Here is a 12,507-nt window from a genome sequence, read left to right as displayed (position 1 = left end):
AGAAATACCTCTCTGTTTTACGTATGTTTGCGTGTGTACTAGATGCAAAACTGTTTCTCTCTACCTACACGTTCTGACTCATAACGCTCTCTCACCTACTTACAGGATTCCCAGAATACAGCCACTCTACTATAGACGCATTGGATCATGCTATCGAAGGCGTGACACGTTCGGAACGTAAAGATCGCACAGCGATCATCAATCGGTCGGTGAACAACTACTACTAGCGAGGCCGCCTAAGAACAAATAAAAGTCGCGCGAGATTGCAATGGAGAAAACAATGGAATTCGATAAGGAAGAGATTTGTGAATAGGTATTGTTGCTTCATCGCAGCCAGTCACCCGTGTATTCTTCTTCTTTTTTTCTTCTTTTCGCGCTGCTAAATGGCATTATCGGACGCGTTCTTTTTTTTTCCCCCCCACCCACGAATCACCTTTCTGCGGCGTGGATCGAACGGAACGTGTTCTTCGATTTGACGAAAGTTTCGAATAAAGAAGACACACGATTGTTACTTCCGGGAAGGAACGGTGTGCTGGTCGATTTTTCGGATCTGTGTTAATTGCAACGAAATGCGGCAAGTTTCTAGTTCCCGAAATATTTCAGACTCGGTGAAAAACTGCGAGGAATATACGTTTCTTTCGAACGGTTCACATAACTACACCTCGTTCAATTTTCAAAACTTGTCCGATGAACCGAGGAAAATTCGATTCGACCGAACTATTACTACGGTGATCGTTCAACGAGAAACACGATGTGTTCAACAAGCACAGACAACCTTGTCGAACGTGAATACCGATTCGTCTAGTTTTAGTGTTCGATACAAATTCATTAATGCGAAAAGCAAGCCTCCGGTAGCACTTTCTTTCTCCTCTTCGTTGCTTCTTATCGATACAAGTTTTGGAAAAAGAACCGCGCTGTCTCTTTCCATTTCCTTTTTTCCCCCGTTCGTTTTCTCTGCAAATGAAAGAAACACGTAGGAAACCGGTTCAGCCCTGAAATACACACCCTAAGACCAGTTAGCTGGGAACTGGTGATAGCGTAACGTCGCGGGCAACGTTCAGTGATAAGTCTCGTTTTCCCCCATGGGTATCGCGGCGCTTCGACGCGGGAAATTCGAAACGGCGATGAGATCGGTCGCGCGGTTTCGAGCCGAGTCAGAATCGTCGAAGATTTCTCTATAATCGTCCTCTCGATCCTTCTTTTCATTTCGACTTTCCAACTGAGGATTAGTCACGACATAATAATCTAAATGCAAGTCTCTGTGTGTGTGTGTACGTGTACGCGCGTGCTGTATTGTGCAACAATGCACGAAAAATGCACGATAAATAGCGATTAGTTTCTGGTGCGGTCGTCTCTCGATCTCATCGAACGCTTCGAATATCGTTTCTATTGCCTTGAAACATATTTTTTTCCTAAAACATATACATATACGTCGCCACATTTCCAAGCTCGACGGAAACCGGTCTTAGTCGATAATCTACGCGATAAGATGACACTGATCGAGAATCGAAATAAAAAATAGAATTGACATTTTTCGACCGCGATTCAGCCTCGTGTTTCCTCTCTTTCCTCGCAGCGCCGTATTTTACCGTGATAATATTGGTTACGCGTGTTAAAAACAAAAGAAAAAAGAAACGAACAGTAACAAAAAAAAAAAAAAAGAACAATTCGGAACCTAATATGGTCAATATCATTTCTCTCGAAACTAGCTGAACCCAGTTTTGCGTCCTTACAGATACCTCTCTCTCTCTCTCAGTGAACTCGGCCAAAGCGATCCAAATTAATTCCCCTCTTCTCGTTTTCCAGCTTGCCGCTCGAAGAATCTCTTCTACAAATATACATATATAAATATCATCTTCAAAGCTCTTTTTCATCGGTCTCCTCGATTTCTTCTAACGTTTGGCGCCCGTATGGTACTCTGTCCTCGGTATGCGTTCGGTGCATGCGGTTTGTGTCGTCGATTCCTCGACGCTCCTCTTTTTTTCTTCGAAACAAACGAAACTCGGTTTTCCCTCTCTTCTTCCTTCTCTACATACGTGCATATATTTATTTCCTTTTTTCTCCTACGGTAACAGATTTCGAAAGATTCGGTTCACCCATAATATAGCAATCCGGCCACAGTTTCGCGAATCTCCCAATCGAATTCGTGAATCACAGAACCGCGACATAAAAGCGCTTCTCTTCTCGATCGTCGGACCAAGCCCTCTCCGTTCTCTTCCAACAACCCTCTCTCTCTCTCTCTCTCTCTTCTATATCCCTCGACGCGCTCTTCGAAGTAGTTCTTCCTCTATTCCCTTGTGACGTGCGACCGAAGACAGTCGACCAGGCGTAGGTGGTCCTCGTTCGCGCACAAGAGCACATTCGAAAATCGTCTCGTCTCGATACATCGAGCGTGGAGATTTGAAGCCGATCCTCTTCGTTACAAATTCGACTCTCGAACGTAGTACCGAGCAATGTATGCAGTTGCTTTCGCGTGTTGATCGGCTGAATCTGACATGATTCTTCCGAGTCTCTCCCTCAACGCGTCATGGCGAGACTCCTCCTTAGCTGACTGAGCCTTGCTCGGAGCTTCTCCTGCCGCCGCCTCAGATCCGTCACCTTCGCCACGGTGATCTGTCCGATCTCTGTTAACATATCACAGTAGACCGCCGATTGCCTAAGGATCGCTACTTTAGGTGCCTTCTCCTTCGACTCGACAGCCGGCACGAGAACGCGCAGCTCTTCGAAAGCGTTCCGCAGCTCTATCCGCCTCTGACGTTCCATGTTGTTGTGCAAACTCCTCTTCTCCGTGTCCAGCTCGTCGTCCGACGAGCTTCTCGAGGCGGTGGCTGTCGTCATTTTAATCGTAGGCGGAGACACGTTGATCCTTATCGACGGCGACGACGACACTGTCATGCTGCTTCGTCCAACTTTGTTCCGTCTCTGATAGGTTCTGTGACGTGCTCGTTTCGCCGGTTTGTGTTCAGGCTGCGCGGCCCTCTTTCGAGCTGGATTCGACGGAGGTCTGCCGCGCGGTCTCGGCCCAGGTGCCTTCTCTTTGAACGCTGTGTTTACTGTTAGCTGGAAGTGCTGCTGGTCGGCGAGGCTCGGGTACGTTGGTAACGCTGCTGGTCTGCACGGCTTCTCGAAGGTCACCACGTCGATCTCTTCCTCCTCTGTAACAACGAGAACAGAGGGAAACTTTACGGTTGTTCGATGTCGATCGCAACGAAGGTAGTGTCTGTGATTTCGAACCGTCTGATTGCGAATTGAAATGTGTATTTTTTTGGGTGTTTTCACGGGATACATCGGAGAACACAGTTTACTCTCCTGTGTGTTCATTGTAAATGCTTTGATAAGGGAGAACGACGTTACATCGTGTTAACCCTTTCGCTACGACTAGATGCTACGGAGCAACTGTAGTTAGCTGGCATGTAGCATTCACATTTTAAAATAGCAGGTATTCGATAGAAATTTTAAGTGGGCTTGTTTGAAAATTTTATCGACAAAATTATTTTACTTACGCTTGTTTATTCGATCAGATTAGTCGATACATAAATGAACAAAAGTATTACCACCGAAACAGTTTCATTTTCTTTTTTCTTTCTAAGCAGAGATGAGCGTAGCGAAAGGGTTAATTGTATTTTTAATCGTTGCAATTTGCGAGGCAATAAAATTGCGCGTGTGGTGAAGTTCAAAATGGATTCAGTAAAGCGAACTGGTACTGAAAATGAGACGCAGATATGGACTTCACATCTTTTCCACAGGTTTCGCAATGATTTCTCGTCTTTTAATAAGATCATGTGCAAACACGCACTCCAGACCCGTGAGAAAGAAAACCAATTTGCTCGAAGCGTTTAATTAAAATACACATAAACAGGAAAAAGTTAATTACCCAGCTTATTGCCCCAGCCAAAGTTCAATAAAACTAGAAGCAAAATCATGAGCGCATCTCATAAGCACGAGTTTCAAAGAACTGTGAAGACGTTCTGTGTGAGACAACATTGTTGAATAACGTAAAATCTTTCATTGGTTCTGCTTTCTGGAAAAATGATCGTCAGTCGTGAACACCGACTAATTATTGTCGTTAATCAATCGAGGCGAAAGAAGCATAGCTCTGTGGTCAATCTCGGTTATTCTGTTATATTCAGGGTGAAGGCCGGTCAAAGAGATCTTGTCACGGTTCTCTGTACCGCCGAATATTCGAATCGATGGCAGAGAAGCGTGAATAACTTACAATGCTCGATTATACGCGGATTTTTTTCTTGAAAAATTTCGAATCAATTTACACATTTAGCATACATTTACAATTTTCCTTACAGCGGCGAATAAGAAAGGTGAGGAAGAGTGAATACGAATTCGTTCGTGTGAAATTCGTCACCGATTTCGATTGAGATACTCTCGAGAGCAACCCGCGATAGTTTCACTCTGAAAAGGACAGTTAGCTTCATGTTTGGCTCGATGTACGTACAACGACCCTGACTCGTGCTTCTTATGTTTGGCGTGGCAAAAGTATCGCGAGTCTCACGCGATGTTATGAGACAAGAGGTTAAACCCATATCACACGTGAGAGGGGTGACTCACCCCTGAGGTTTCTCCTTAAGCCAACTGCGCGTAAACGGCGTGCAGAAATCGGGCAGGACGATACGTCCTCAGTCGGTGTTTACCAGTCTGTCGAACGAGTGCCTCGACGAACGTCGCTTATACTGCGCGATTATAGTCTTGTAGGGAATACAGTGCTCCCTCGAACAACGCGATTTCGATTATTCGTTCCTGTGAACTAATTACTCAGAAATTGCCGCTGCATACGAGAAACAGTGGCACAGAATTCAAGTACGCAACGAACTTGGGAGAAGAGTGAAACGACCAGTGTGCCCCTGCGAGTTACGTGGCTACAGTTTCACGGTATTTATGTGCGTGAATAATGTAACTACGTTATATGTACGTGTATATACGTACACAATCGAATAATTGAGTTAATTGAAAATAGAGAAGAACCTACGCATTGCTAATTAGACTAATTATCGTTACGATTTCGTTTTATCGTGTCCCAAGTTTATTTTCCTTGCAATAAGATGTGCTATAGTTACGAAACAACAAATCAGTTTCTTACTTTCCTCCCCGAGATTTATGCATATTCTGCCCTTCTCTGGGGAGACATTGTTTCTCAACAGCCCTTTGACAGTCTAATATAATTACGAATTAGAGTCGGCGAAGTTCATATTTCACACGTATCTTTTCAATAATTACGTCGCGTGTAATTATTTTCAAAGCACTACGTCACAGTTCTGATAATAATACCTCGTCCCTTTCTAACTTTCTTCCTAAAAGTCTCTCTCGAGTCGAACTCTTCCTTATTTAGCCCGCGCCTCACTCGGGATGAACTGTCGAAGCGTGACTTCGTTTCTCGTTATTTTAACCTCAATATACGGAAACTGAAAATAACGAGATACGAGGAGGAGGCATAAATGTATGCACACGCATCGAAAGCACACAAAAGTACTTGAGCTTCTCGCGAAGACGTGGGGGTGGTTCCAAACTACTCGGACAGTCGGTGACCCTAACCACAGCTACTCTCGAATCAACTCATTGCCGGATACGCTGGACGTGTCGTTTATCTGGAAAGATACTCGGCGTCCGTGAAAACCAGTACGAAGTTCGCCGATGACTAAACACCGCGTCAGCCATCGTGCAAGTTCGGCAATAGGTGGAGAACCGGGTGCAAAAAAGTCAGTCGATGTATCATAACGATAGCCGGTGGTAATATCCTTTAGGAGCCACGTGGCCGTTGTGGAGGCGTTCGAAGGGACATACGACACCGTGGGCGTTTCTGCAAACTGTGCCATCCATGGCGTCTGGCACAATCAGTGGAAATCCGGTTGGTCCAGATTCCTCTCCGCCGCGGATACGGATCGTAACTCTTTCCTCAAGGACAGCGTTCGGAACACAATCGCTCAATTTCGACGCGCGTTCCAACGACAAGGGAACCTCGCGTCTACCGGTCCGGTTACGTTCGCCCGGCGATTTACGATTAACGGGGCTCTCTCTCTGCTCTCGCGAATACGTTTACAATTGACTTTCGCGAAACGTCCACGCGTTTCGCGACGACGTTCAACCCTCTGTACCGTTCTACGTCGAGCTAATGATTTTTGCCTATTTATCGTCGGTGCTGGTGAATTTTTAAAAAGATAGCATTTCTTTTTACAGACCCAAGAACTGTATCGTCATTTTCCAATTTTTTACGTGACGTTCGAATGTTTAAAGATTGAAATAAACAAATTACGCGATATCGTCCGAGAGCGGCGAAACGAGTGTGGACTAGCTGGAACGAAACGGTGAAAGTCACTCGCGGATCGTAAAGGGTTAATAAATATACTCGAGGTATCGCTCAATGTTGCAAGAAGACGTATACGTTCGTGTGATTCTTTATGAGAGAGAGAGAGAGAGAAAGAGAGAGAAACAGGCGAGTTTTAATGAAGGAATCCGGTGGTGGGAAATTCATCGTCGATTCGAACCGTGAAGCTGATTCACGGTTAGAAACATTTCTCCCGTCTAAACTCGCAGCCGCTCACTTTACGATCGCTGCACTTTCATGCGGCAATGTTAATGCCCGCCGGACTTGTACACAGTTGATATTTCGTTTAATTCCGGTAATTTTATTCGCGCGAAAAGGTGGGAAAAAGGGATGGAGAGCGTGTGCCGTGTTACGAGATCATGCGCGCAACGAACTTGACCTGAAATCTGAAATCGAGAACAAAAGAGAGTGGCTCCCGTTTCCCGCTAACGGGGCAAGGGTTCGCCAATTCGTGTCTTTCAAATACAATCGAATTAATTCCAACAAGCCGTCATAATTCTTCCCGTCTCTCTTTCTCTTCGTGACGCACTTTCATACCAGACGCTCGTATCCGATTCGTTCGTCTGGATTCATTAAACCCTCCCCCCTCCTGGTCGATTCTTATCACTCGCTACAATTATTACATCTCGTTATATAAAACACACGCGCGCGCACAGACAGCCAGCCGGCTGGTTGTCGATTTAAATTACAAAAATTCCTAGTTAGAATATCTTGAAACACGTCACGCTCGGCCTGCAATATATCTCGCCACGTCTTCCGGTTTCACTTTACCTGGCCGCTGCAATCGCAGCGTGAACTTTTAATTAATGCCCGGCAAACCAAGAAAAATACCATGTACCTTTCTCTTTTCGATTCATCGCTATCGTCGTCCACGACCAATTAGTCCTTCCTAATTCAACAAAGAACAAGAATACGATAAAAAAAAGAGCCGGGCGATCGAACCACCTCGCGACACAGCAACCGTTGGAAATATCAATTAAACGGACGACGAGGGTCGCGAGAGTCCAGTCCATTTAAAGCCGCAAACGGGGCCAAGCGGAAAGAGTCTCTCGAGGAACGAGGAAGAAGCCAAACGGGAGACGACGTCGCGTTACATACACACCGACGCGTACGTACCAACACGCGCACATTCGTGTGTAAGGTAACGTGGGGCACGAATGCAGCAAATCCTTCTCTCGCCTGTTCGTAACCACACACGCAGCTTCCACGTGTTTCTTCTTCATCGTGCCGGCTTCTCTCCTCTCTCGCCGGCCAGACGCACGAATCTTTCCGAAACTGGCGAGCGGCCAGATCGCCGGTGAGCCACTGCGAAAAGGCGCGAAACTTCTAAAAATAACGGTAGGAGCCTACCTAAACTAACTATAGTAGGGACACCGAAAGACTGCTCTAGAGAACCACTTCCCCCGTCGTCTTTCGTTCCTCTTTGCCCACTGGAATAGCGCCGGCTTAAAACTCGTCCGACACACGTGCCACCTATTTTCGTTTCACTTCGATTCGGATTCCCTCCGGTTTGCCACTCTTCCTCGGCTCGTCTCCCTTAACAGGGGTGGCTTCGTAGGGCAGGAGATTTTGCGGAGGATAGAAGTGTCTCGTGTTTCATTTCCGCCGTATCTAACTGTAACCGTAAGTCGATACCATTTCGAACGCCTAATTGGACACGGTTCACCGATACATTTCGCGAAAGAAGCCCGCGTAACGCGAACGCGGAAACCGATATACAATTGAACGCGTTCGCGGACTCTGTACTAATATTTGCAATAATACAACGTGGCCCCACGTACACACACAGAGATTGCATGTATAGCTGGATGTTTGCCTGGGTCATGCACGATTATGTTTTCGTTATCGAACCGGCGCGGCGGCTTCTTCGTTCGATAAACGATACGCTTGTCGCGTCGCCACCTACGGGCAATGACTGATTGGTGTGGTTGCAAAAACTGATAAACGTGCAGCTAGGATTCTTTTTAACCAGTGTAGCGTTCTTTCTAATTCGCGTCACTTTTGATTAGTACCACTTCATCTGTTAAACCTTTGTAAAAACACCGTGTGACTTGGAAGTTACGTATCCATTTGTCTATGTTTTATAGTCACACTTGGTTTGTCCATTTCTATCCTACTACAGCGAATTTCTTTTATATCAATTTACAATCGTTACGTTTACTCTTGCTTCTCCTATCCTTCCCACGAACGAGGAAATAATCGCATCGGGATGTTCACAGAATCTCGAAGCAAGCGCGACAGTCGTTATTTAAATATCCCAGAAATTCTCCCATCGCTCAATCAAATCAATCCTTCTACGCACCCTATCCATCCTGCATACTCCAGAAACGCAGCAACCATCAACGTCAAAGCGGAACGTCATCCTCTCCGAACCTACCCCACTTGGCGAGCGAAACTCGTCCAAAATTAGCAGAGAGCACTCGCAGCGGCAAACCAGGAAGAAGCGTAAACGGGCGAGACAGAAAAGGGAGGGCAAGAATGGAAGAAACGGCGTGCAGAGCAGCAAAGAGCGAGGAGGAAGCTCACAGAGAACGCTCGCGCCGAGAAGAAACTTGGAAACCGCGGTTACACACTCCGTGAAGAAAAGAAGAAAATGGGGAGAGAGCGGTGGTGTACGGCGCAAACTGCGAGTCTCGGGGCCGCGTCGCGATGCCCGCCGCCCAGAGGAAGGGAGGAGGTCGCCGGGAGGGGTGTGGAGGGGCTACGACAATTCGCGGCAGCACGTGCAACCGCGTAACAGCGACCTTGGGGGTCAGTGCTCTCCGTGTAAGCAGGCCATAGTAGTACGTCCGACGCGATCGATCGGCTCTCCTCTCTCGTTGGGATAGGCGACCGCGGGGACGAGGGGCGGGAGGAGAAGTTTTCGTGATATCGAACGGTCGCCTCGCCTACCCAGAGGACCCACGCTTCGAAAAACCAGAAGAGGGGATGGATCTCCTCTCTTTCTCACTTCTTTTCGCGTCTCCTCACCCCTCGGCAAGTAGGCAGCCGGTTCAGAGTCCCGCCATATCTTTTTTTCTTTCATTTCAGCCAAATCACTTTTGGCTGGTCACGCGTTTCGATTTGTGTGCTTCGAACAGGGCGCGGCATCCGTGTCTCTGGCGGGATAGTTCGACGAGAGACGGTCTGGCTGTGTACCACCTTTATCCAGTGAGAAACACGTAATGCGCAGAACAGAGTGTATAACACCCTGCGTGTAACGCACGCGCGTGGTTCACTTGGTCTGGAAGTGAACGTACCGTGTATAAATTTCTTTGATCCTGTTCGGAGATAAATGAGATAAGTCTCGAGAGACTGAGCGTGGCTTAGAAAACTGGACTAGCGAGAGAGCCTGTGTGTATATGAATTATGGAATTTAGCCTGGTTCGAGGCGTTAGGTGAGTTCCGTTACACGAACAATCACGACGATCGGCGGACGAGCTAGAAACAACGCGGAGCAGAGATAGAACACATGTGTAGGACCGTTTACTAATCTGGTCGGTGCGTGACGGGAAGGGCGTTAAAATTCCATTACGCGGCATAGTCCAAGGGGAAAGTAGATAGCTACGGTATTATATCGACACCGTGGGCGAGAAAGTTGACGTTTGCTCCGGCATCGAAGGCCGTGTTGTGTCTCATGATTCAGAGCTCGTGCAACCGGGGAGATATCGACGCCACCACGCTCATTGACGTAAAACGCTTGCAGAGGAAAATGCCGAAGCATATACCCCCTACGCGCGTTTTTCTACAGCGAGGTGTGTAGCGTTTCGCGTAGACAGAGGACCGACACCGAAGCGATATGTAGGTCTCCGTATGCTCGATGACCCGTTACTTCTCCAACAGATAACCGTACGATACGACAAATCTACGAAACCGTAGCTTCGAGAGATCTGCTTGCGTGGTCTCTGCATTTCGTGGTGACCTATCGCGAACTCTCAGTCGAGTGTTGCGCTAATTCGTCATTCATGGATCATCAACTTCTTCGGGATCACGTAACAGGCTGAACGAGAGAGAGAGCGCTCCTCATACGGAGATATAGGCACTCCATTTAAACAGATAAACGCGAAATGTCGTGTTCAATTCTAAATATGTAAAATCTAGGGGTCGATGAGTAGAACAACGGTTCAAAGTGTAACCCATTCTCGACGCGATCTCCCCCTCCCTCGTCGTTATCTATCCCTCGTTATGCGATCTACTCTTCTTACTCTTTATCTTGGCCAGCCAGACAGACTGAAAGCCGATAATATCGGGGCAAAAAACCTTTCGATAGCGGTGCTCGCTTGTTCGCTCGCTCGCGCGACATGAAATTACTTTCGTTGAATTCTAACCCCCAACGAGAATCCCACGGTTCAAAGTATCCCGAGATGACAATCCCTTTAAGCGGAGCCACATATGCGAACGTGACGGCACGTTTCTCTTCCTGGTCACTCGATGTACATCCGTATATGAGGCGAAGCCATAAATCTCGTCGTGCCCAAGGCTCCGCGCGCGCCGGTCTCTGCTGATGCCTCGTACTACCAGGCGACTCCTCCAATCCAGTTACGAAAGTGAGCGCGAGCGTGCAAAATGTTCTCTCTCTGCTCGAAAGTCACGGAAGAACGCGGCGTTTCACGCGAGAAACGGTTCGCGGGGGACACAGAAATCGGCGGCCGTTGCGTGCAAGAAGCCGAACGATCCATGGATTTTCTCTTCATCCTCTCGAGACAATACCATCGGCCAATGACGATACGCCTTGCCGGAGACATTCCTCCTCCGAGCTATGAAACGAATTTTCTAATTGCCTCGTTGCTCGCCAAGTCGTTAAATTCTTCCAACGAGCGGCTCCTACTTTAAATACCGACTCGAACACCCTCGTTGATTTAATGGTAACTAACGACGCGCCACAGCCAGCCACCACCCACCACCCACGCGTCTCGATCTTTTTCTTCGCTATCGGCGAAGCAGCCGCCGGAGGGTGTGCTTTTGCTTACCGTCTTCTTCTCTATTCCCCGAGAAGAACGAGAAGAAGAACAAGAGTACGACGAGGAAGAGGTGAGAGAGACGGGGGTGGAGGAAAGGCTCGTTGAAAAAAATCACAGAGCATAACGCGTTACTATCCAACGGCCGAGCCCAATTACGACGAGTCTCTCTCTCTCTCTCTTTCTCCCGGGGCTGTATATACCCGCCCCGCGTGTTCGCGTGAGTACACGGGATGCACTTGGAAAGCATGCCGCGAGATACTACCTTGGATAACAACCTACGCGAGATGCGAAATACGGCAGACGTATCTGGGGGATAGTAGCCAGGAAACGACCCGGTGACCAGAGACCATTAAGCCCTGCCTACTCGACGAGATCTACCCACGGAACGGGATGCACACACCGCGTCATCGACGTTCGCATAAACACATCGACGACGATTTCCACTACAGATCAACCACCCCGTCAATGGAGCTCCTTTTCTTTCCGCGTATATAGACACAGACCGAGGAAAAGAAGAGACGTGGAAAGGCATCTCTTTCTCTTTCACTTCTCTCCTCTCCACCATCTTTTCCCTTGGTCGATTGACTCACAGAAAATGCCAGTTACTCGCCCGTTTCTTACATCCGCCTCTTTCCTTCCACCTTTCCTTTCGCCATCTCTCTCTCTCTTTCACTCTCTTTCTTGCTCTATCTCACCGCAGTCGACTGTCTTCGGCTACCTCGTTCCTCTTTCCTCGCTCGATCGATTCGAAAGAGCAGGCGAGAGAGCACCGACTGGCATGCCGCCTCGGGAGAACGAGAAATGCAATAAGAAGGAGAGAACCGGCGAGCTGCCGCTCCGATCAAACTGAGAGGAAGGAGTGCCATGTCGGGGACTATGGTGTGCGGGAGGAACGTGAACCGCCGTCACTCTCTCTCTTCATCCCTCTTTCCTTGCCATTCCCTGTCGCGCGGTTCTGACCAATTTCCAATTTCTAATTAACCAACGCGATTATCCCAAGACTCCTATCTGTAGCAAACGATATGGAGAAATCGAACGATTCTTTGTCAGAATGTATAGAGAATTTTAGGATTTGCCATTTCTGTTATCCATTCGAAGGAGTAAACTTTGTATTGTACTGTAGAATACAGAAAAGTATGGTGAATATATATACAAAGTATCGTCGAATATACAGTGGAGATGGAGGGAAAAAACGAACACGTGGCAAGAAGAAAAAGACCCTCTTTGATCGCC

At 47.6% G+C, this 12,507-nt stretch overlaps 1 protein-coding gene across 1 annotated transcript in view; it reads right to left on the bottom strand.

Moving 5' to 3' along the window:
* Positions 1-2,259: 2,259 nt before the first annotated feature.
* The window catches only part of LOC108576523 (transcriptional regulator Myc-B-like), a 26,611-nt gene continuing 16,363 nt past the window's right edge, over positions 2,260-12,507 (bottom strand). The window contains exon 3 of the mRNA XM_017939534.1: positions 2,260-3,155. Coding sequence (XP_017795023.1) covers positions 2,518-3,155 — 638 coding nt within the window. The 3' untranslated portion in view covers positions 2,260-2,517. The remainder of the gene's footprint in view (positions 3,156-12,507) is intronic.

Source organism: Habropoda laboriosa, unplaced genomic scaffold, assembly GCF_001263275.1.
Source record: "Habropoda laboriosa isolate 0110345459 unplaced genomic scaffold, ASM126327v1 scaffold411, whole genome shotgun sequence".
Taxonomy (NCBI): domain Eukaryota; kingdom Metazoa; phylum Arthropoda; class Insecta; order Hymenoptera; family Apidae; genus Habropoda; species Habropoda laboriosa.
Note: the sequence above shows the minus strand (reverse complement) of the source record. Positions and strands in the feature narration are given on the sequence as shown.